At 47.3% G+C, this 24,694-nt stretch overlaps 3 protein-coding genes across 7 annotated transcripts in view; 1 reads left to right on the top strand and 2 right to left on the bottom strand.

Moving 5' to 3' along the window:
• The window catches only part of LRWD1 (leucine rich repeats and WD repeat domain containing 1), a 33,018-nt gene extending 31,760 nt beyond the window's left edge, over positions 1-1,258 (top strand). For 2 of the 3 annotated variants that reach the window (XM_035139119.2, XM_035139117.2), the window contains exons 15-16: positions 412-536; positions 843-1,258. In XM_035139119.2, coding sequence (XP_034995010.2) covers positions 412-536; positions 843-983 — 266 coding nt within the window. In that variant the 3' untranslated portion in view covers positions 984-1,258. The remainder of the gene's footprint in view (positions 1-411; positions 537-842) is intronic. The other variant, XM_035139118.2, reaches the window with a different exon arrangement.
• A 335-nt stretch (positions 1,259-1,593) lies between these two features.
• POLR2J (RNA polymerase II subunit J) lies at positions 1,594-8,751 on the bottom strand. Its single transcript, XM_035139123.2, has 4 exons — positions 8,333-8,751; positions 7,776-7,865; positions 2,850-3,024; positions 1,594-1,829 (listed from the first exon to the last, which is right to left on the bottom strand). The coding sequence occupies exons 1-4, from the start codon at positions 8,383-8,385 to the stop codon at positions 1,794-1,796; spliced, it is 354 nt and encodes a 117-aa protein (XP_034995014.1). The 5' UTR covers positions 8,386-8,751; the 3' UTR covers positions 1,594-1,793.
• A 3,066-nt stretch (positions 8,752-11,817) lies between these two features.
• The window catches only part of LOC118097070 (ras GTPase-activating protein 4B), a 51,932-nt gene continuing 39,055 nt past the window's right edge, over positions 11,818-24,694 (bottom strand). For 2 of the 3 annotated variants that reach the window (XM_035139656.2, XM_035139659.2), the window contains 12 exons: positions 24,271-24,424; positions 23,577-23,641; positions 23,170-23,282; positions 21,445-21,637; positions 21,021-21,158; positions 19,465-19,609; positions 17,787-17,956; positions 17,481-17,618; positions 16,042-16,177; positions 14,654-14,774; positions 14,384-14,448; positions 11,818-12,973 (listed from right to left, as the gene is read on the bottom strand). In XM_035139656.2, the coding sequence (XP_034995547.1) occupies positions 12,837-12,973; positions 14,384-14,448; positions 14,654-14,774; positions 16,042-16,177; positions 17,481-17,618; positions 17,787-17,956; positions 19,465-19,609; positions 21,021-21,158; positions 21,445-21,637; positions 23,170-23,282; positions 23,577-23,641; positions 24,271-24,424 (1,575 nt within the window). In that variant the 3' untranslated portion in view covers positions 11,818-12,836. The remainder of the gene's footprint in view (positions 12,974-14,383; positions 14,449-14,653; positions 14,775-16,041; positions 16,178-17,480; positions 17,619-17,786; positions 17,957-19,464; positions 19,610-21,020; positions 21,159-21,444; positions 21,638-23,169; positions 23,283-23,576; positions 23,642-24,270; positions 24,425-24,694) is intronic. The other variant, XM_035139658.2, reaches the window with a different exon arrangement.

Raw genomic sequence — 24,694 nt, 5'->3', positions numbered from 1 at the left:
CATTGGGCTGATGGCAACCTGAGACAGCCCTGTGGTGGTTGTAGGAGCCAGGAAATCCTGAGCTGGTCCAACAGCAGCAATGTTGAAGTCTATAATTATCATCTGGGATTCCTTTAACACCACAGTCAAAAATACATTAGTCAGAGAGTGTGTTGGGCAGTACACAAACAGCATCTTTAAGTCTTGGACGCAGGCCTTATAATTCTTCCCCTAGTTGCCAGTCAGGGAAAACAAACTCTGGCAAACCACAGCAGCCTCCCCCCCCCCAAAACCCTCTAGCCTGAGTTTGTGCTTCAATGGGTGTCCAGTGGGACATAGCTGGGCAAGATCTGGCCTGCTTTGACTTTTCCACCTTACATGTGCAGTTATGCGTCTTTGAATGATTTGATTTGGACCCTTTTGCTCCTGCAGCAGAAGAGTACGTGTTCTGTGGTGATGAGAAAGGAAGTGTCTGGATGTATGACCTCAGCAACCACTTGTCCACTCTGAGTGCCACAAAGGAAGAGTCGTCCGTTAAGAGAATAGGGCCTTCACAGGTACAGGGGCAATTTATCTTTCTGGGGTTTGTCTCCTGATGTTCAATTATGGAACAGCAGGTTAAAAATATATATTTGATTTCAAATGTGTTACTGGCTATTTAGAGGTTAAAGACATTTTAAAAGATATAGTAAATCACATTTGAGTTTTCTTAACTCTAGAATTTTGTGTAGGATGAAAAATGGTTTAGAATATTTAATAAAAATGTTTTTATACTGCATTCTAGAAGAAAGTGTACTGCAACAAGGTTGAATTGTATATAAAGTGAGACAGTAAGCTCTTCCCTCTCAATCTTTTCTGCTTAGGTCCTGAAGTGGCCAGAATTGAAAGCAAATGGTGAGCTGCTGACAGATGTCCTGGTGAACAATGTAGTCACGGACCCTACCTTCACTTACCTGGTTGCTCTCACCGACGTAAACATTGCCGCAATATGGAAGAAAGCCTAGCTGTTCAGGCGTGGCCCCACAAGAGGAGCCACATTTTTCGCCCACATTTCAGTAGTGCAGTATTTGTGACCGTTCTGGAAATAACCAAGGTTGGGGTGGGGGTGGGGATTTAAACTTCATGTGAATTAATGCAAGGAAAATCAACTGAAAGGTTGGCTGGAAGCTTGTGCTGGCCAATAACCACATCTTTTAACTGTGACTTTTACTTTTATTGGTGTTTTAAAGTGTATTTGTTTTATAGAAAGACAGTATTTAATAAAACTTGATAAAAGCTAGCTAAATTTTTTTTAAAAATTATGGCAGGCAGGAGAGTTGACAGAGACCACTTTGCTGAGCACAAATATCCTGCATATATCAAACACCCCTCAAAATTGGGAAAATGTTAAATATGTGTGAGTAGATGGTGTGTTTTAAGTAGTGGTTTGATTATTTAGAATTTAACGAAGTTTTGTACTTCTCGCCTTCCAGTAGTCTCTTTGCAGGTAGGGTTCAGGTCCTTAACCTTAGAGCAGAACCTTTTCCCCTCACGCTCTCAAAACATGGCACACAAATGATATTAGCTTTGTCTCCTTCAGGTCTTTACCAATCTTTTCAAAGAAAGCAACTTGGATGAAAAACTTAAGTATAATTTATTAGTGAAAAAATAAAATAAATCAATGGGATCTCATGTCCAACTTCTACACATGTACACACATTTCTTGGAGGATGCAAAGCAATGTATAGGCATTATTAAACACTTGCTATTAGCCTGCTATATAAGGAAAAAACGAAATTATGCATTTACAACAGATAGGCAAAAATGTCATGTACTTATTCAATTCCTTCTTGTTTGTCTTTGATAGCAACCTGAAAGAGAGGCAGACAAGAAGTCTCAGTTTCTCACAGAAATCAACTATTTTGTGGTAGAGCAGGAAAAAAAGGGAAAAAACAATTTCAATTAAGGCTCAAACAGAAAGTAGGGGTTACATAAAGCCAGTTTAAGACACCTTCCTTTACTGCAGTTAATCACCTGTCCTTACTACAGAAGACAAAAGAGCCTGGACTTCATATGGGTTGTATCCCATCCTTAGCCACAGCAGAATTACCAAAGGAAAACAGAACCACACAGAGCCCCAAACCTTTGTGTTGCAGAGATGGTTTCTCTCATCCTCCATGGCAAACTGAATCAGATGAAATTCACTCCTTATGAATGCTACTGCTGCCCAGGGACTAGCTCATCCCTGCAGATTTGTTTTTTCTGAATTGGTGGATTCCATTTTGGGTCACACCCATTCAAACATGTAGCAGGGATGAGGACAGAAATAACAGGTGGAGGGGAGCTCTTAAGGTCTGTGAAAAAGTGTACAGTACTGAATTTAAGAAAGGAAGAAGGATAAAGTCTCAGCATTTTTGAGAGAAAGGAGTCCTAAGGAAATGGCCCGGAGTCTCCCAATATCTCATTGGTGCTTCAAGTGCCACACGCCTGCCCCACGTTGAAAAGTGAGGAGCCAGCAGAGGTCTAATTAGGGATGCTCCCACAAGACCCCCCTTTCTAGGGGGAGCTACCCCTAGTTGAATGTGTCTCCCTATCAAGAGAAAATGGCTCATTTTTGCCTTTAAACAATGTGTGAACTCCTGGGTCAGTCCACCCTGGATGGCTCTCAAAACATCTCCTATCCCTGGGGTCTGAAAGGACAGATAATGCCCCTGCTTCACCTGGGTGATGGTGGATTGACCCATCTGGCGGCATGCCAAGCAGTCACCACCCAAGCACAGCTTCTTACCCAGTTCACAGCTATATATCTTGAGGCACAGAGGAGACACCTCCCACTGACAGGTCATCGCCATAAAAGCAATGCCAAGGCAACTTCAAATGTGCCAACTTACCCGGAACCTCTCCTCAAGGAGGGAGAGCTCGCTGATGAGATCTGTGATGGCGTTGGTGAAGGCTTCTTGGGGACTGTAATCAGGGGTGGTCTGGACACGAATGATGATCTTATGCTCTAATGGATGAGGGACCTTGTACCCTGCAAACAGCACCTGAGGGTCTTTCAATAACTGCCTGGAGAGGGGAGGAAGAAAAGGGACACACAAGAGAGTATACTGTGAAAAGTGTGGTCTGCCTTGCTAGATCAGACCAAGGACCAGCTACCTTAGGCCAGAGGAAGGCAGCTAAGATGGTTAAAAGCCTGGAAACGGGGGCTGGGTGATAACTGGTTTTCAACTTCATGATATACCAGCAGCTAAATACTGTGATAGACTGATATACCACAATGTCTGAAATGCATCTTGGCTGTTCCTTCCTCGTCACCTTAGGGGAGGAAGAAGCAGCTGAGATACATCACCCAGCTTTACAGCTGAGCAAGCCTCCATACCGCGTGCAGCTCAGATGAGCGTCCTCAAAGGTGCAGGCAGATGGAGCCCGAGAAGGCCTATAAAGCATGGTTAAAAGATGAGAACGTGTAGCCTGCAGAGGGAAAGATCAAGTGGAGATGTGAAAGCTATCTTGAAATATCTGGTGGCTACTGTGCAAAACACAGATCAGACTTCTATACTGGCAGCACTATTATTATTATTATTATTATTATTATTATTAATAATTAAATTTGTACACCGCTTTTCATCAGTAGATCTCAGGGCGGTTCACAACATAAAATTAGAATGTAAAAAAACCACAATATATATATATATATAAATGTAAACTGGCCATGTGGGTGTGTCTCCACTTTTCACCGAAACCACTTGACCGATTGCGTTGAAATTCTGACACATCACATGCGAATATGCGAAGGATCTTATGAAGTTTGCTAAGACAGATGTCACACCTGTGCCAGGTAAAAACCCCAAAACCCCGTGTTCCAGAACTCACCACTCAGACAAAAGTGCATGCTGGGAAATAGAACCCAGAAGCTGACAGTTCCTTTTCCAAGGGTGGGGGCCAAGGTATGGAGATACAGGGGTGAGGGGCCAACACTCCCCGGGGACAACAGAGGGAAGGGTATCTTACCGTCCTCCACTGGGGTACGGGGGCCCTGAATGGGCCACAGCAACATGTGGCCTGGTCCCGCTAGTAGATAATAAAAATATGAACAAAAACGAACTAATAATCGCCCTCCCACAACACATTTAAAAGGGCATTGGATATCGGGCCAAACATTCTCATGTTGCTGCTCTCCAGACCTCTTGTGAAGGGGCACACGAAGAAGGGCCTCAGTGGATAATTGGGCCTTTTCTGCAATGGTTCCGTTTGTGGAATGAACCAGGGAGGTTCAACAGGATATTAAACTAGATTGGCTTAAGCAGGCTCTTTAGTAATTCTAAATGCCAGGATCTTATGCAGGATCTTATGATCTTAAATGTCAATTACGAGCAGAGTCTACTGCAGAGATCGCTCTTCAGACGTCAATTCCCATCAGCCCTAGCCAGCATAGTCAAGGGTCCATGATGATGGGAGTTGCAATCCAACAACATTTAAAGACCACAGGTTCACTATATCTGGTGCTACTCTCTACTTTGGGCATAAGATCCAAGGAACTGAGGTCTCCAGAGGAAGCTTGACTTCTTTCCTTGGGGCTGGAAGGAAGTGGCAGAACATTACTACTAAAACTTCTAATGAAAATGCCACATTTTACTTTCCCAGCAGCCTATGTAACATCCTTGCTTTCAGTAATTTAGCCAGTCAAAAACGCTTGACAGTGTCCAACAAACTCCCTTTTTCATAGGCATATTTGTATCAATTTACATACCAAGGGCTCCCATATGTGCTGTCCAGGAGGACTCCCCTGCCTGAGTGCCTGCAGGTCCTGCCCCTTGCCTATCACCATCTGGCCCAGGGCCTCAAAAGGACTGCTGCAGCAGAGTTCTTTTTAAAATGTTTTTAAATTATTATTTTTTAAAAAATTCTTTTTTTACATTTTTAAATACTTTGTGGTGGGGTGGGTGGGAAGGATGTTTAGTTGGGTTTGGGAATTTGTTTAATTTTGGCACATTTGTAATTTTTATTGTGTTTGGTTTTTATTGTTTTACTGTGTTTTTTGTGTGTGCTTATATAGGTTTTATTTTGTTCTTAAGGGGAGGGGTCAGGGCTGCCTGGGAGTGGGTCCCAGTCAACAAAATGGCTGGGGCAGGTTCCACAGGGGGGGGGGGGATGCACTGGGACAACCGATCTCAGTGATCATGGGTAGGAGGAGGAGTTATGCTAAGACCAGACCATGTCATTACCGAGGAGGCAGGTTTAGTCGTTGTCTGAGGACTATCCCTGCCTTGGGGTCTGGTCCTGACCAGATGGATACTGGAATCAGCAAGGGATACCCACACGACCTGAAGGTGCTGCTGTGCAATGCCAGGTCAATGATTCATAAGACCACTGCCATCCATGACTTGATTGTGGATGGAGGACTTGACCTGGCATGTGTAACAGAGACTTGGTTGGATGAAGCAGGTGGGCCTGTTTTAGCTGCTGCTCTTACACACCGCAACCCAGACCTTGTGGGCAGGGAGGGGGGGTTGCAGTGATTTTTAGGAAGTCACTAGTTTGCACTAGGCGTCCTATTGGGAAGACCCAGTTCTCTGAGTGCATGTTCTGGAAGTTGGGCAGGATTCCTTCTGGTGTACCGAAGGTTAGAGCTCAGTGTCGAGCCTACCAAGTGGCGGTAGCGACGGCAAAGGAGACTTTCTTCACCGCCTCTATTGCATCTGCAGAAAACAGCAGCAGGAGACTCTTTCAGGTGGTTCGCAATTTAGCGAAACCACCTGCTCCATTGGGGCCCAGCAGTGCAGATAAAGTCACTCAGATTCGGGAAGAGGTAGACTCCACCATGGGAGCACGGCCGGGATGAGGGAGTGCTAGAGTCCTGTCTAGTCAAATTGTGTGGGATCAATTTCAATCTGTTACCTCCAAGGATGTGGACCGGCTGCTTGGACGAGTGAAACCAACCACCTGTCTCCTTGATACTTGCCCATCCTGGCTTATAAAAGCTAGCCGGGAAGGGCTTTGCGGGGTGGTGAATGCTTCTCTGTGAGGGAGCCTCCCCACACCCGCTGAAAGAGGTGGTTATTAAACCGCTTCTTAAAAAACCATCTTTAGATATGGCCAATATGGCCAACCATCGCCCAGTCTCAAATCTTCCATTCTTGGTCAAGGTGATTGAGCGAGTGGTTGCTGAACAACTCCAGGCACGCCTGGAAGAAGCGGACCATTTGGATCCCTTCCATTCGGGATTCAGGCCTCATCATGGGACTGAAAGTGCCTTGGTCGCACTGGTCGATGATCTCCAGAGGGCTAGGGACAAAGGTGAGAGCTGTTTCCTAGTTCTGCTGGATCTCTCAGTGGCTTTTGACACCATTGACCATAATATCCTTCTGGACCGTCTAGAGGGGTTGGGAGCTGGGGGCACTGTCATACAGTGGTTCCGCTGCTTCCTCCTGGTCCGTGTTCAGAAAGTGGTGGTGGGGGAGGAGTGCTCAGACCCCTGGGCTCCGTGGGGTGCCTCAGGATTCTGTCATCTCCCCCATGCTTTTTAACATCTACATGCAGCCAATGGGAGAGATCATCAGGGGGTTTGGGCTGGCTGTTCATCAGTATGCGGATGATACCCAGCTCTACCTCTCTTTCAAATCAGAACCAGTGAAGGCAGTGAAGGTCCTGTGTGAGTGTCTGGAGGCGGTTGGAGGTTGGATGGCGGCTAACAGATTGGGGTTCAATCCTGACAAGACAGAAGTATTGTTTGTGGGGGACAGGAGGCCAGCAGGTGTGGGGGACTCCCTGGTCCTGAATGAGGTGACTGTGCCCCTGAAGGACCAGGGGTGAAGCCTGGGAGGCGCAGGTTAATTCTGTGTCCAGGGCAGCTGTTTATCAGCTCCATCTGGTATGCAGGCTGAGACCCTACCTGTCCACGGACTGTCTCACCAGAGTGGTGCATGCTCTAGTTATCTCTCGCTTGGACTATTGCAATGTGCTCTATGTTGGGCTACCTTTGAAGGTGACCCGGAAACTACAATTAATCCAGAATGCGGCAGCTAGACTGGTGACTGGGAGCAGCTGCCGAGACCACATAACACTGGTCTTGAAAGACCTACATTGGCTCCCAGTACGTTTCCAAGCACAATTCAAAGTGTTGGTGCTGACTTTTAAAGCCCTAAACGGCCTCAGTCCAGTATACCTGAAGGAGCATCTCCACCTCCATCGTTCTGCCCGGACACTGAGGTCCAGTGCCGAAGGCCTTCTGGCAGTTCCCTTGCTGCGAGAAGCCAAATTACAGGGAACCAGGAAGAGGGCCTTCTCGGTAGTGGCACCCACCCTGTGGAATGCCCTCCCACCAGAGGTCAAAGAGAACAACAATTACCAGACCTTTAGAAGGCATCTCAAGGCAGCCCTGTTTGGGGAAGCTTTTAATGTTTAATAAATTATTGTATTTTAATATTTCTGTTGGAAGCCGCCCAGAGTGGCTGGGGAAACCCAGCCAGATGGGCGGGGTATAAATAAATTATTATTATTATTATTATTATTATTATTATTATTATTATTATCTGGGGAAGAACACCCAGAGCCTACTAGGTGTACGGAAAAGCAACAACCTCAACAACCTCATTGTCTCCTTGACCAGGCATAGGCAAACTCCGGCCCTCCAGATGTTTGGTACTACAATTCCCATCATCTCTGAGCACTGGTCCTGTTAGCTAGGGATGATGGGAACTCCTGGAGGGCCGGAGTTTGCTTATGCCTGTCCTTGACCATCATCCCAGTTTGAGACAGGTGCTGCTTTCAAACAACCCCACCCAAACCTTGCTGTAAAACAAGTCTTTGTTACTCACGACTTAATGATATTCCCCAGCGTGTGATCTTCCTTGTTGATGGTAAACAGGCAGGCATTCGGCACTTTGGTATCCTTATTTATTGTAATCCTGGAAGGAAAAGGTGGAGCAGGGAAGAGACTTTTTAAAACTGTTTTGAAAATGCAAGGCTAATTTCAATGCCAGCTGATACAAGACTTTCCTTGATAGGAGGCAAGGCTCGTTGCATCAGCTTTGCCGAAAGCCCAATTTCATCAGGCCCCTTAACTGTGCAAGTCCTGAAGCCCACTGGTTGACTCTTGGGAAGGTCACGGCCTCTCAGCCTAACCTATCTCCCAGGGTTGTTGTGGGGACTAAGTGGGAAGGGGGGGGGCTATGTACGCCACCTTGAGCTCCTTGGAAGAAAAAGTGAAAACTGCAAAAATAGATAAATAAATAATATCGACTTCCACACAAGCTAGAAACTTAGCGAAGCGGGATTCTGATATGTGGACCCCCTTCATTTCCACCCCCGACCCCAAGATGGTCACAGGCCTCACCGCTGCCCAAGCCATTTTTGCTTTCCTCCCCTCACTCACTTCTTTTCTCCTTCGAAAAGCAGGAAGGACTCGAAGGCCGGAGGCGCGTTCATCGCTCACAGATCGCTTGTTTCGGCTCCCGGCGCAACAAGGAAAACCGCTTCCGGGTTCAAGTCACGCTTCCGGTTCCGGGTGATTTTTACACGCTCCCCAGTCCGTTCGGCGAGAAGGGCGACCGCTTTCGTACCTATGGCTCCTCCCTCTGGCGGCCAGGGGGAGGAAACGCACCCTGCCGGGCTTACAGTACAGTATCCCCTTTCCCAAGATGTATTTACCTCCCCCTCGTGGACAGAGGAGGAAGCGCAAGCTCCTGCCCCACACACGCGCGCGCTCCCTCGCTTTAAATGGAAAAATTTTATTTAAATGTGGGAGGCTTCAAAAACCAGATGAATCGTTTGTTGAAGGCAGCAGTCCTTTTTAAAAAAGCTTTCAGCTGGGCTGGCTGCTATTTATTTTTGTCTTTTTTTTTTAAAGACCCCCCTTCTAATGTTATGTGAGTTTCAATTTTGCCAAGTGCTTTCGACATCAAGGGGTGGGGATGGAAATTGAAGCCCTATGCAAAATCATAATACAGTAAATTAATACCCAAGTACATTCACTTTGGAGCAGATCAGCTGTTTGCCTGCTGACCTGGTCCTCACTGTTGACTCTCAGTTCCAAGGCTCTCCTGCCCTCCCTTCTTATGAATCATAGAATCATACAATTGTAGAGTTGCAAGGGACCCTGAGGCTCATCTAGTCCAACCCCCTGCAATGCAGGAATATGCAGCTGTCCCATATGGGGATCAAACCTGCCACCTTGGCATTATCAGTACCACACTCTAACCAACTGAGCTACCCAGGCATTTCTCACAACTGATCTTTGTCCTTAAACTAGCGTTGGACCATAGGCTACAGTCCTTCAAACAGAGGACTGTTTTCTGCCAAGTAGTCTTTATCAACCTAAACTGAATCCAAGTGAAGCTGAAAGGTGTGTCCACCTTAGGGACCAGGGAAGTTGTGTGTCCGTCCGTCCATTTGTCCCCCACTCCGCAGCCCGGTGTGCTTCACAGCTCCCCTCACCCCCCAGTTGTTCACATCAGCACAGCTTCACGGGTGTCAGATTTGCTTGTTCGGTAATCGGTACACACCCAAACCAATGGATTCGAATGTTGAGAAATAAGATTCCAACTAAACATTAGGAGGAACGTTCTGACACCAAGAGCTGCTCAACAGTGGAACGGAAGACCTCAGAAAGTGGCAGACTCTCCTTTGTTGTGTTTAACAAGAGGTTGGATGTCCATCTGTCAGGGATTCTTTAGCTGCGGTTCCTGCATTGCAGCGGGTTGGACTAGATGACCCCTGTTGCGTTTATAGAATTGTTTTGATTTTTATGCTGCAACATTTCTGTTGCACTGCATGTTGCAAAACCACCACGTGGCCTCTTCTGACGAAGAGTAGATAGATAGATAGATAGATAGATAAACAAATAGATGATCAATAAATAATCAAGCACAGTTAGAAATGGCTGAAGGACTCTCAAGATAGTTGGAGAAGCAACACACCAGACAGTAATAATTTATATTTCATAACAAAGTACAGGATGCATATGCGTTTTGGCCAATGTCGCATGAATGCAGATTAAAAAACCAGGATGGGAAATGGTAAACGAGAGTGTGGGCACGGCCCAAACTCCTAAATATGGAAGTGCTGATGGACCTTGGAGCCGACTTGGAAATCGCAGCCTCTTACAGGGGCCTGCTCTGTGTGTGTGTGTGTGTGTGTGTGTGTGTGTCTCCCTGTGACAGTTTATTATTAATGGTATCTTTTAATCTCTCCATGTGTGTGTTTAAATTTATAGGATTTTCCATGAAAACATTAAATCCGGATTAAACTGGGCAGAGGAGGGAGATGATACAGCACGGTGTGTGTGTGGGGAAGTCTGATGGATGCTGTACGAGTCCAAAATAAACTGCTGTGAAGAAATACAATCCTAAACCCAGCGAAAGCCTCCTGGAGAAGGAATAAAAACCATTCCATGTGCTGCTACCTTCTATATTGCTGCAATGGCCCACGCTAAATGTTTCAGGAAGCTCCTTTTCCACCCCTGGTGGTTGCCGCTTTTCCTGTGGCTACTCACTAAGTGAGCGGTAAAGAAAAATCCATATACGATCAGAGGCACTCTTGTTACCCCATAAGTTCCAAAAGGTGAGCGTTGATGCTGAAAAGCAACAAAGGGCTAACCATGTTGCAGCTAGCCAGATAGTCACAAACGAGATAGGAGGGTGTGATAAAAGAGACTTTATTCTACATCAAGAGTGGCTGCTGGCTTGGAGGGACAGCTGTCCAGACAGATCAAACAGCCATTCCAGGGATAGAAAATAAGTGGCCCTCTAGATGTTGTTGGACTCCAGCTCCCATCAGGCCCAGATGATGGTCAAGGATGATGGGAGTTGGAGTCCGACAACACCCTCCATTCAACTATTCTTTCCCATGCAATGGCATATACTGTACTCATTTGTTTGATTGCATGCAAATTATATAATTTTAAAATTCCTCCCGTGCCTAGAGCTTGGAAATATATATGTCCCACCTGGTCTAGCTCAGAGGTATTTGCAGGGTTGAGACAGAAGACTCAAATGGCACCGTTTCCCCCTCTGCTCCTATTATAGTAACCATAGACTACAAATCAAGTCATGAAAGCCCTGCTAGATCAGACCAGGTCCACCTACCGTGGCCAACAAGGAAGTCCACAAACAGGACATGAGGCTAACAACCCTCTTCCATGGTCCAAGGTCACCAACATCTGGCATTGGGAGGTACACTGCTTTTTAGCATGGCAAGGCTAGTAGATCTCTCCTCCATGGACTTCTCAAAGCCTCTTTTAAAGCCATCTAAGCTTGTAAGGCAAGGCTGCAGTTCTTTCTCTTTCTCAACAGCTCTGTCTTTTCATTCCAATCTGTTATCTGCAGTGGCCTGGACAACGGTAGGGCCGGCCTTAATCCCAGCTGGGGACCCTTTCCCCCAGATAATGTGGCCTTTCTGGGGGAACCATTGCTCATCATATCAGCAAGAACTCCCATGGAGTTGAGAGGGCGGTCTCTCCCATTTCCCAGTATTCAGACTGCTAGCTAGCTGCCTAGGGGTACATGTGGAAAGGCCACAATAGGAAGAAATAAAGAGCCCAGCATCCTGTTCTCGCAGCAACCAACTAGATCCCTGTGGGAAACTCAGAAGCAGGATCTGAGCGCAAGAGCTCTCGCCCCTCCTTTTTTATCCTGAACCTTCCAACATTCAGCTTCACAGAATGGCTACAAGTTCTAGCCTAATGAGAGAGGGAGAAAAACTTTTCTCTATCCACTTTCTGCATAATAAAAAAATTCCTTCAGTAGCACCTTAAAGACCAACTAAGTTTATATTTTGGTATGAGCTTTCGTGTGCATGCACACTTCTTCAGATCTGAAGAAGTGTATCTGAAGAAGTGTGCATGCACACGAAAGCTCATACCAAAATATAAACTTAGTTGGTCTTTAAGGTGCTACTGAAGGAATTTTTTTATTTTGCTTCGACTCAGACCAACACGGCTACCTACCTGTAACTAACACTTTCTGCATGACATGCAGAATTTTATAGGCTTCCATCAAGCGACCCTTCTTGCTTGCCTTTTCTTGAAACGAAAAAGGGAATCCCCTTGATCATTTTGCTTTCTGTTTCCTGAATGTTTTCGGACCCTACAATATCCTTTTTGGGTGAGGCGACACAGCACTCAAAATGTGGCTGCACCATAGATTTGTATAACAGCAATAGGATAACTGGCAGTTTTATTTTCAGTTTCTTTCCTAGCATGGAATTTACCTTTTCCCCCCGCCACATACAAGGCTAACATCTTGACTGAGCTACCCACTGCAACCCCAAGGCCTCGCTCCTGGTCACTCACTTCTTCACCCTCGAACACAGTAGACCACTCTATGTATTTTCAAAAGCACCTGTCATGAGGTCTAGAAACCTACTTTTTCTTATTCTTTTCAAACAGTTAAATCTGCAGTTCTCAAGAACGCTGAGTTCTGGATGACAATCACAGGCGATAAAACAACCAGCTTTGATGTTCCATTAAGGCTAGGGGCTGAACTTTTTTTACAGTAGTTGTTTAGGGCAGGGGGGAAAAAACCTTGCTGGTTTTCCTTTTTTTAAAAACTCCAGAATTTTTGAAATACGGCAACCCTATAGTTGCTGTTTTATTAGACTGTTGAAGATTAATGCTTTTGTGTCGCGTCTCCTAAATTGATCTCAGTTTTGTCTTCAGAGTTCAGAGGACTTGGCAGGGAGAGTCGTTCCCAAAAGGAAAGGTGATGCAGGTTATGAGAATCAGGGCCCCACTCTATCCCATTTCCATCCCATCAGGTGATCACAAGTCCAGAGAGAGAGAGAGAAAGAGAGACAGAAAGAGGAGAAACACCCTCTATTCCAGATGTTTGGCAGCAGAACTGCCCGAAGGAGGCAGAAGTGGGCCTAGCCTGTGCGAACAGTCACGTCTGCAGCTCCACAAGATGATTTCGGTCCTGGTTAGCCAAGTCGCTCAACCGGGAAAGCTCCTTACTGTGAATTTCTTCAAGATCTTGCAACACCTGGAAAAGCCGGCTAGGTCCCTCGGCATTTTCAGGGTCTGTAGCAGGAGAGAGAGAGAGAGAGAGAGAGAGAGAGAGAGAGAGAACAGGATTATGTGCAGGTAGTCCATTCACAGTAGTTTGTCAATATATCAGTAAGGATGCATGAATCTCCCTTTCTTTAGTCATGCTGTAAGAAGTAAAGATAAAGGTAAATGGACCAGTCCAGTCACAGATGACTCTGGGGTTGCGCGCTCATCTCGCTCTATAGGCCATGGGAGCCAGCATTTGTCCGCAGACAGCTTTCCGGGTCATGTGGCCAGCATGACTGAGCCGCTTCTGGCAAAACCAGAGCAGCGCATGGAAACGCATTTACCTTCCCGCCAGAGCGGTACCCATTTACCTACTTGCACTTTGACGTGCTTTCGAACTGCTAGGTTGGCAGGAGCTGGGACCGAGCAACGGGAGCTCACCCCGTCGCAGGGATTCGAACCACCGACCTTCTGATCAGCAAGCCCAAGAGGCTCAGTGGTTTAACCCCCAGCGCCACCCGTGTCCCTCTGCTGCAAGAAGTACCTTTTAATAATGATGATGATGATGATGATGATGGCTGGAGAGAGCCATCCATGTTTGAGTATTCAACCCAAAGTGTTAAGTATTCTTTAAAAAGAGCAGAGGCAACCAAGGCTTTCCCACTGCTGAATTTTCTATTGAACATCTTTAAATCGAAAGAGGTTCCCATGTTTAAATTGAAATTTTTCAACCAAAGAATCCCGTTTTCCATACTACTTCATTACTTTTGGGTCAAGCCTTCATGCTAAAAGAATATTTCTGCTTTCTTCAGCCTGCTTGCCTCTGAGCTTCCCTATACCCTGGGATCTCTTTTCTAGTCTGCTGCTCTGCAGTGTCATAATCCCAGCCAAACTGACAACTCTCCCTCCCTTACAGAAGCTGGCCTGAAAAGTCTTTTGTTCCCCCTGAGAAAGTGAACTGATAAAGCTTGAAGGATCTGGAAACCAAGCCTTATGGGGAACAGTTGGGGGGGTGTTGTTTAGCTTGGAGAAGAGAAGGCTGAGAGGTGATACGAGAGCCCTCTTCAACTATCTGAAGGGCTGTGACAGGGAAGATGGAGAAAACTTGTTTTCTGCTGCTCCAGTGGAGAGGAAACCAATGGCTTCAAATGATAAGGAAGGAGATTCTAACTAAACATTAGAGACAACTTTCTGACAGTAGGAGCTGCTTGACGGTAGAATGGACAACCTTGCAAGGTGGTCTCTCCTCCATTGGAGGGTGTTAAAAAGAGGTTCAATGGCCACCTGTCAGATTATTCAACTGTGATTCCTGCATTACAGGGGGTTCGACTAGATAACCGATCCCACGGGGTCCCCTTCCAACTCCATGGCTTTATGACCAATCCAGCTTCAGTCCACTTCGCTCTCCACAGTTAAAACGGTACTGTTGAGTCATACCTTCATTCTGGGTCAAATGAAGATTTTCATTTTTCTCCAGAGTTGACAGTTCCAAATATTTTTCCCTTTGAACAGTAAGAAATGAAAGGGTGGGGGTTAGTGCACCCTAGAATTACCTCCGCAACGGAATGAGCAGAGAGTTCTATGGCTTGGTTGTTTATAGTACACCATTTTTAAAAAAACCCATAAAACAATTAAAAGTGAGACCCACCCACAAGCATACCTTGTAATTCAGGAAGGGAGGGCGGGAGGGAGGGCCAGTCAACTTACCTCATTGCTTCTCGCACCCCAAGCAAGTGTCGGAAAATCAACTGAGCCTCTAAGTCGGGATCCAAAGGGTCATTCCATTCCCGCAGAGTAACTCCATGCCGGGTTTTGTCACAGCCCAGTCCTAGCAGGCAAAGGAGTGTTGTTTTAAAGTGAGGTTTATTTAAGGAGGCCCAGTTTTAATGAAAGGCTGAAGGGTTTTTGTTCCTGCCATGTGTATTCAACAAGGTTTTGAGGGAGCATACTCATGTCAAAGGAAGGCTGCTGTAAGAGCTAAGCCAGGGGTGAGTGAGTGTCAGTGTCGTACAGTGGTTAGAGTACTGGACTAGTACCTGGGAGAGACCAGGGTTCAAATCCCGACTCAGCCATGAAGCTCACTGGGTGACCTTGGGCCAGTCAGTCTCTCAGCCTAGCCTACCTCACAGGGTTGTTGTAGGGACTGAATTGAGGAGGGGGAGAACCATGGATACTCCTTGGTGGAAAAAGGTGGCATATAATGGAACAACAACAACAACATCATGATCATTTGTGGTCCTTCAAAAATTATTGGGCTCCAAATCCCATCAGCCCCAGTCAGCAGACAAAGCTAATGGGAGTTGTAGTCTAAGAACATCTAAAGGTAAAGGTACCCCTGACCGTTAGGTCCAGTCGTGGACAACTCTGGGGTTGCGTGCTCATCTCGCTCTATAGGCCAAGGGAGCCGGTGTTTGTCCGCAGACAGCTTCCAGGTCATGTGGCCAGCATGACTAAGCCACTTCTGGTGAACCAGAGCAGCACACGGAAACACCGTTTACCTTCCCGCCGGAGTGGTACGGATTTATGTACTTGCACTTTGATGTGCTTTCGAACTGCTAGGTGGGCAGGAGCTGGGACCGAGCAACGGGAGCTCACCTAGGCTCTAGGCTCTGTGGTTTAGACCACAGTGCCACCCGCATCCCTAAGAATATCTAGAGGGCCACAAAAAGCGACACATAGATTTCTTGTGGGAGGGAGTTCCATGTTATCACAGAAAATGTTAGCAAGGGCTAATACATAGAAATCATTTTCTTTTTTCTTTTCTTTTCTTGGTGTAATTCTGCCCGCTCCTTCACAGCTTATATTTTGCTAAATAAAGGCTTTATTTTATTATTTAAAAGTAAGGTTGAAGGCAACTGCCACCCTACTGAACTTTCTGACAGTAAGAGCCGTTCAACAGTGGAACAGACACCCTCAGGAGATTGTGGACTCTCCTTTCATGGGAGGTTTTTAAGTAGAGGCTGGATGGCCGCCTGTCATGGATGCTTTAGCGTTGGAGGGGGTTAGACTAGATGATCCTCGGGGATCCCTTCCCACTCCACAATTCTATGATTCTATGTCACTGGGATAGCGTTGGCCAATAAAGGGCACAGTACCGCCTTTGTCCTTTTGGTGGCAGCAGCTCCATTTGTCTCCTCGGAATACGCCGGGGTGGTAGGAGCACAGCATCCCTGCGTTGTTCACACAAACCTTCCGCAAGGCCGACAGCCACTGGTTGAGTTCGTTCACACACTGAAAAGTCACAGAGACAGAGACGGCAATTGGGATAAGTTTGGAGAATACATGAAAAGACAGTGCCCCACCATAAAATCCTGGGTTTATTTTTAAGATCTCGTAATGAACAGCTATGATTTGTTTTAAGTTGATTGAATGGATGAAAGATGAATTTGTATATATAGGATATCCTAGGTTATATATTAGAAGAAATCTGGGGAAGCAGTACTGTAATATAGCATCTGACGAACCCGAGAGAGAGATAAGTGGAAGTCAAACAGGGGAGGAGGAGATAAAGAGATATAAGTAAAGGGGAGCATAGATGGGATGCTCCCCTTTAATTTAATTTGTGTGATTTCAACTGGCTGGCCTTCAGCCACATACTGAATGCTGAAATGGCACAAGTAAAATTGTTTGTTGGGTGCTCATGTGTTCTGCCCTCGGGTCAAGCAGGCATTGCAGGTCCTGTTTCCAAGAAATGCTTTTTTGTTTGTTTGTTTTTCTGTCTGTCTGTCTGTTCGTTTTTGTTAGTGCTGCAAAACATGCTGGACCAATGAAAAAGCAGCGGGACAAAAGGAGCAAGCCATGTGCCACTTTCCAAGCCTCTCGAGAAAACAACAGGCTTGCAAATGGCGTGCTGCTGGAACCACTGTCATCACCCACTGTAGCATAGCTGTCAACTTTCGGATTTGAAAATAAGGGATCAGGAGCCTCACCTGTCCCGGGGACAGTCTACGGCAGGGGTAGGCAACCTAAGGCCCGTGGGCCGGATGCAGCCCAATCGCCTTCTAAATCCAGCCCGCGGACAGTTCAGGAATCAGCGTGTTTTTACATGAGTAGAATGTGTCCTTTTATTTAAAATGCATCTCTCGGTTATTTGTGGGGCATAGGAATTCGTTCATTTCCCCCCAAAATATAGTCTGGCCCACCACATGGTCTGAGGGATGGTGGACCGGACCACGGCTGAAAAAGGTTGCTGACCCCTGGTCTACGGTATATCTAACAATCCAGGATAGCAGCGGGAAACGGCGCTGGAATAAGGGAATTTCCAGCAAAAAAAGGGAAGGTTGACAGCTGTGGCTTGGAATAAGGGACTTTCCCGCAAAAAAGGGAGGGTTGACAGCTATGACTGTAGGCCAGGCATCCCCAAACTTCGGCTCTCCAGATGTTTTGGACTACAATTCCCATCTTCCCCGACCACTGGTCCTGTTAGCTAGGGATCATGCGAGTTGTAGGCCACAACATCTGGAGGGCCACAGTTTGGGGATGCCTGCTGTAGGCTCTCCCTCCCCACCTAAAATGGATCCCCAACTACGGCAACCTTGCACTGCAGGTAAGCGGTGTCTGTCTGGCCAGCCTCGTTGGCGTAGATGATCTGCATGACGTGAGAGTTGCCAAAGCTCTTCTCCTCCACCTTTTCGGCTGCCCGGATGCTGGCTGGTGTGATGAAGGAGCTTTTCTGAAAAGACAAGTCCCGTAAGTACGTCACAGGTGGAGGAGCCCTGTTGGATCAGGCGAAAGCCCGTGTAATCCGATACCCTGTGCCCGTGGCAGTGGCTTTCTAGAACCTTCTGGAAAGTCCACCAGGCGGCCATGACAGCAGCAGCCCTCCCTGCTGCCTCCTTACCTTGCAGCTTGGTGTCTTGGCACAGGTGAGGGCTTCGCTGGTTAGGGAGAAGTAGAGCTTCTTAAAGGAGGACGAGAGGAGAGGGCCTTTGCTTCTGGCCTTATAGATAAACAGAGGCCCTTCTTTCACAACCTGGGTCTGCAGGGAGGGGGACCTCTGCGGGCCTAATTCTGCAAAGATAGTACAAAACCAGAACAAAACTGACTGGATTTTATTTTTTAAATCAACCCACCTAGCAATCAAAGTGTGTCACATACAGCTTACTCTGTAAGGTAAGTCATTATTATCTAGCCCCATATTGCAGCGAGAAAGACTGAGGACTCAGCTACATTAGTTAAAAAGCCACACTTTGAATGTGTTCCAAACATACAACAGCAGATGGCTCCAGAGAGCAAACAAATTTTCTGCGCGATTTTTTTACACAGGGTTTTTTGTGTGTGGTTATAACGATTTAATTTCTGACTTAGTTATAGTGTAGATCCACCCTGAGAAAAAGAGAGAACGGTTTGCCACCTAGGATCTGGTGGGGGGTGAGGGCGAAAGTTCATATCCCAGTCGCTTTGCCTGTGTACATACTATGCCCACCTCAAAGAATTCTGGGCAATGTAGTTTGTTTAGGGTTGCTGGGAACTGCAGCCTTGCGAGGGGTGAACTATAGTTCCCAAGATTCATGGGTGGGAGTGGGGAGAGGCTGGATATAAAGAACTGCCCTTCTCTTTTCCTCACTCTGGGGTCTTCTGGTGGCAGGGGGAGGTCGTGGGGGGGGAGAAAGGCAGGAATGTGAAGAATTCATAAATAGGGTTAAGCGATATAAAATGTATATAAATATGATATAATAAATTGCTAAATTGGATTGGAAATGGAAATCAGATAGTGGGGACATGGGGAAGCCCATATAACAATGATAAAAATTGAATTTATATTAGGTAAAGGTAAAGGTAAAGGTAAAGGGACCCCTGACCATTAGGTCCAGTCGTGACCGACTCTGGGGTTGCACGCTCATCTCGCATTATTGGCCGAGAGAGCCGGCGTATAGCTTCCAGGTCATGTGGCCAGCATGACAAAGCCGCTTCTGGCAAACCAGAGCAGCACATGGAAACGCCATTTACCTTCCCGCTGTAGCGGTTCCTATTTATCTACTTGCATTTTCACATGCTTTCGAACTGCTAGGTTGGCAGGAGCTGGGACCAAGCATCGGGAGCTCACCCCGTCACAGGGATTCGAACCACCAACCTTCTGATCAGCAAGCCGTAGGGCCTGGCTCAGTGGTTTAACCCACAGCGCCACCTGGGTCCCTGAATTTATATTAAATTGGTATTTTTTGTTTGTTTGTTTGTATTGTATTGTAATGTATTATTGTGTTGGGTATTGTTGTGTTTGTTTTCGCAATCAATTTTGTAAAATCAATTAAAAATTTTTTTTTTTAAAAAAAATACAGTTCCCAAGATTCTTTGTGGGAAGGAGCATGCTTTAAATGTGCGTTATATATACGGCGTGGGTGCCTGACTCCTGGTTTTCAAGCTCACCCCACAACCGCCACCCCAAATAAAACGCTGTTCATTGGTCACACCAGTAAGAAAATGATTATTTGGTAGCCCTGCAAAGCACCTTCTTTCCCTCCAATCCACAAGCAGAGGGAACCAGATCCAGGCGCTTGGGGCTGCCCTCAGTCACCAACCTTCTTTCTCCTCAATGTCAATCAACTGGAGGAGGAACCGCTTCATCTGTGCGACGCCCTGTTGGATGGTGGGCTGCAGTGGAGCCATCCAGGGTTCCTTGGTACGGCTGATACCGGCGTCCATGTTCCCCACATTCTGAACAGCCTGGCAAGCGAGAATTCAGAGAGGTGACCACAGGTCAAGGACAGGCCTCCACAAATCAAGTGAAAAGCTGGTGTGGTGCATGGCAGAGAGGACACAGGGGGCCTAAGAGGCAGAGGAGACCTGTGCTTCAGGTCCTGGACAGCTAGGTCTGGGCTCCACCATTTAAGAAGAATATTGACAAGCTGGAAGGTGTGCAGAGGAGGGCAACCAAGATGATGATGGGCCTGGAATCCAAGTCTTATGAGAAACAGTCAAGGGAGCTGGGTATGTTTAGTTTGGGGGGGGGGGAACGGAGACTGAGAGGTGCTACGATGGCCACCTTCAAATATCTAAAGGGCTGTCACATGGAAGATGGAGCAAGCTTGTTTTCTCCTGCTCTGGAAGGTAGGACCTGAACCCAATGGCTTCAAGTTACAAGAAAGGAGATTCGAACTAAACATCAGGAAAACTTTTCTGACGGTAAGAGCTGTTTGACAGTGGAACGGTCTCCCTTGGGAGGTTGTGGACTCCCCTTTCTTGCAGCTTTTTAAGCAGAGGTTGGATGGCCATCTGTTACCAGTATTTTAGTTGAGATTCCTGTGTTGCATGGGGTTGGACTAGATGACCCTTGATGGCCCTTTCAATTCGAAAATTCTAGGAAGCTCTCTGGGAGACCTTGGACACAGTCCATGTGGGAAGCAGAAGTAGTGTTCAAATAGCACCAGGTGGCTGGCTCTAGGAGCTGCCATTCCCCACAATTCCCCGGAGTGATGCTAACTCCAGGGGCACTGTGGGAAATTAAAATGGCAGCCATTTGAGAAATTAAAATGGGGGCTGGCTCTAGGAGTTGCTGTTCTAATTTCCCACAATTCCCCAGAGTGATACTAACACCAGGGGCATACCTGCCAAGTCTCCCGCTGAAAAATGCGTAGAAGCAACTTCCGGGGCCGCTCTGCCCATGTGTGGGCATCGGAAATCGGGCAGAGCGGAGAAGCGACTTCCGGTGCCACTCTGCCCGATTTCCGGTGCCCACACATGGGCAGAGCAGCACCCAAAATGGAGGCTCCCTGGCAGGTAGGAAATCTGGGGGATTTCCGGGATTTTTCTCCATTCGGGAGAACAGCGGGAAACAGATTAAAATCTGGGGGTTTCCCGCGAAAAACGGGATACTTGGCAGCTAAGACCAGGGGAATTGTGTGAAATAAAAATGGGAGCCATGTGTGAAATTAAAATGGTGGCTGGCTCCAGGAGCTGCCGTTCCCATTTCCCATAATTCCTCAGTGATGCTAACATCAGGGGCATTGTGGGGAATTAAAATGGCAGCCAGCTCTGATCACAGGGCCAGCATTTTCTGTGTGCAGATGCTGGGGTTGGATTTAAAAGCAGGTGCTCTCCTTCTTGTCCAGGAGGTGAAGCCCAGCCAGGCTCTTACCTTGGCCAGGAGCAGGAGGGTGCGGCTGGTGCGGGCGTCTGCGTGCTTCTCCTGCAGGTGGAACAATTTGGGGGACATGATGGCCGGAGAGAAGAAGCGAAGGCAGAGGAAACTGGTGATGGCGATGAACTTCACATTCTGCAAGTGAAAAAGGAGTGATAACACAGATGTCAACATCCAAAAGGGATGGGGGAAGGGAGAGAGAGAGCCTGTGCTAGCCACTAGTCAGCATCTGCTGGCCCAAGCTCCTAGTCCTCAAGGGACAATTCTTGGCAACCACACTGCTCAAGCACCTGCCAAGCAAATATGATGAAAAACCCTCCCATGTTTGACCAGAATGTCCGTAGTGGGTGAAGCGGTGCAGTTCAGTGGTTAGAGCAGGCCAGGACAGAGGCGATGAGGAGGAGGGTCCCACTGTGCTGACCTGATCCTTCTCTTCGGGGAACTGTTCCCCAACCCTCTTGAAGAGCAGCTGGAAAGTGGCACGGATGACGGCGGGACACGCCTTGGCGGACTTGGCGATGGTGCCAAGCAGGTCGCCGAGATAGGACCGAAGGTGCTGAGCACTCTGCTGGATGACGTCGCTTTCGCTCTGGATCCGATGGAGGCTGGAGCAGCTGCCGCAGGAAGAGGAACAAAAAGAAATAAATGGATTTCCCGCCCCCGAGATTGTGCCACCTTTCTGGCATCATTGCTGCCATCTGCATAAGCCAACGTGGTTTAGTCCAGGCCCTTGCAGGGACCAGGCTTTCAAATCCCCTCCCTCTGCCGTGAAGCTCGCTGGGTGTGACCCTTGGGTCAGCCGCTGTCTCGCTCAGCCTAACCTACACCACAGGGCTGTTGTGAGGATTAAACGGAAGGCAAGGGGAGCACGTGCGTTGCCTCGAGCTCCAGGAGGAAAGACAGGATATAAATGTATGAACTGGTTTTACAAATAGAATCTGGTGTTTCTTGCGCAAATCGCAAACAGGAGTAAATCGCAAGGGACCGCAGTTTGGGCCTCCACACACGTGACCACGTTTTAATAATTTAACTGTGCTCAATGGAAGTGGAACAATGTCATTGCTGTATTTTCCTAGTCATAGTGGAGTGTTGTGATACTATATCATGTGTGTGTCTGCCCATATTATTGCACACCACAAAAATTTCAGAGTGGTGCAAGATTTCGGTGGTTCCGGGTGCTTACCCAGGGTTTGGTTTCCTTGGAATGAGGGACAGGGGAGTCTTTAAGATAAAGCGTTTATACACACACACACACACACACACACACACACACACACACACACATATTATATATATATATATATATATATATATATATATATATATATATATATACACACACACACACACACACACACACACACACACACACACACACAAAACCTGGGCCTATGATAGAGGGGATCACATCAAACACCCCAGAAAGTCTTGCTCACAGGCTTGGATTGAAGCAGAAATCAAGCACAACTCTCACTCTCTGCTTCTGCCTGCTTCTAGCCCAGCTCAGCCATTCTTGGCTATAGTTCTTCCCACTCACTAGCATCCAGGTGAGGGAGAGGGGCTGATATATACTCGGAGTCCTGTAGTGACTTCATGGTCTTTATTGCAGCTTGTAAAACAGTGGATGAAATGCCCCCCCAAACCCCAGGCTTTTATATATTATTTACACGAGTCCCGTTTGATTGGCTGATTCTGCTTCCCTCCTGGGGCCTGATTGGTCTTTTTCTGCAGGCCAATCAGTTGTTGCATTCTACGATCCTACCAGCCTAATAGGCTGATTAACTTCTTCCTAGAGCCTGATTGGTCTTCTCCTGCAAGCCAATCAGTTGTTGCATTCTAGGATCCTACTTGCCTATTGTTCTAGGATCCAAGCTTAGTACATAACAGGGGCCCACCCATTTGCTTTCTGGCACAGCACAGCTTCCTCTGTTCTACTACCAACAGTATTTAGGGCCATCAACTCATCCAGCAAGAAGCTGGCCTTCCTGCCTACTTCACCAACCTATTCAGTTTTAACCCCTGCTGAATCCAGGACCCCCAGAAATGAGTAGAGACCCACCCTGGCGTCCTGCGTACTAACCCTCGCTCCCAAAACTCACAGCAATATGCACAGCCTGAGAAAGTTCCCTGGTCCCGGCTCTCTTACCCAATATCCTTGCTCTCCACTTTGCTGGGATCCAGCTCAACGCATCTCTTCTCTTCAAACACTCGGTTGATTGTCGGCCCAAGGACTCTGTGGAGGTACTGCATCCCTGCCACCTGCAGGTGGGAAGATTTGGGGGCAGAACCGGAGAGAGAGGGTTGAATGATCAGACGGTGGTAGAGAATCATAAAATCGTAGAGTGCGAAGGGACCACGAGGCTCCCCTCTAGTCCAGCCCCCCCTGAAATGCAGGAATCTTTTGCCCAACATGGGGCTTGAACCCACGACCCCGAGACTGAGAGGCTCGTGCTCTGACTGAGCTACCCCGGGAGATATATAGATGGATGGAAAAACAGAAAGGTATAAACATAATCAAGATTCACACAAGTGAACCACAAACCCATCAAGTACCTTCAGAAATGACTCCACTGACTTAGAGGCTAGAGAGTTGCTCCGAAACAGAGTGTTTGGCTCATCTGAAACAGAACACAGGAACATAGGAAGCTCCCTTCTACTGAGCTGCCCCATCTATGATTCTAGGAATCTGAATTTGCCAGCATGCGACTGAATCCCACCCAAATTACAGTAGCAGTCTGGAAATGCCATATGTGGTAAGGAATTGCCCATGCCCAGGTCCAACCGATCAGTTTTTGGGAGCAGGACTGAACATCGTCCGGTGCCGAGGGCCTTCTGGCGGTTCCCTTGCTGCGAGAAGCCAAGTTACAGGGAACCAGGCAGAGGGCCTTCTCAGTAGTGGCACCCGCCCTGTGGAACGCCCTCCCACCAGATGTCAAAGAGGAAAACAACTACCAGACTTTTAGAGGACATCTGAAGGCAGCCCTGTTTAGGGAAGCTTTTAATGTTTAACAGACCATTGTATTTTAATATTTTGTTGGAAGCTGCCCAGAGTGGCCGGGGAAACCCAGCCAGATGGGCGGGGTAATAATAAACTACTTCCTCTTCCTCTTCCTCTTCCTCTTCTTCTCATCATTCCTCCCCCCTATGCATTGTACTCTCTCCTCCATTCTAGTGACATAAAATGGTACCCCAGCTGTACAGAGCATGGTACCCTCCCATGTCCCAGTGATGCGCCCAGGATCCTTACCGGTTTTATCCAGTTCCAGCTTGAAGAGGAGGTCCAAGAACTCTTTGGCCAACCCTTGGCCCACGAAGAGCTTGACAAGGTTAATGGCAACTTCCTGCCTGCACTCAGCGGTCGTTGTGTCGTCAATCAGGGTTATTAAATGGACTTTCCCGTCCTGCCAGGAGGGGGAAAAAAGTAGGGGAGTGGCTGAGGAGATAGACCCCCCCCCAGGGAGGCTGTAACGCACATGAACCTCAGGAGGAGGAGAAAAAAAATTCAATTAAAGCATGACGGAGAGTTCCCCCACCGCACTTGCATGCACAAAATTAGGGGGGGGGTGTATTCTCAACATCGTCAAATATTTCTTTAACGGCGTTATTTATTTATATAACATTCTGCTCGCTTGCCAACATGGCTTCTAAGCAGCTTACAAGTGTAAAACCAA

This window comes from Zootoca vivipara, chromosome 15 (genome assembly GCF_963506605.1).
Source record: "Zootoca vivipara chromosome 15, rZooViv1.1, whole genome shotgun sequence".
Lineage (NCBI taxonomy): Eukaryota > Metazoa > Chordata > Lepidosauria > Squamata > Lacertidae > Zootoca > Zootoca vivipara.
This window is presented reverse-complemented; position numbering and strand designations above follow the sequence as displayed.

Bases quoted from the DNA above. Each gene is read 5' to 3' on its own strand.
- POLR2J (XM_035139123.2), bottom strand. From the start codon at position 8,385: ATGAACGCGCCTCCGGCCTTCGAGTCCTTCCTGCTTTTCGAAGGAGAA. The intron at 7,866-8,332 runs GTGAGTGAGGGG...TTTTCCTTCCAG, and splicing joins CTTTTCGAAGGAGAAAAGAA to GATTACAATAAATAAGGATA. The intron at 3,025-7,775 runs GTGAGTAACAAA...TCCCCTCTCCAG, and splicing joins CTGGGGAATATCATTAAGTC to GCAGTTATTGAAAGACCCTC.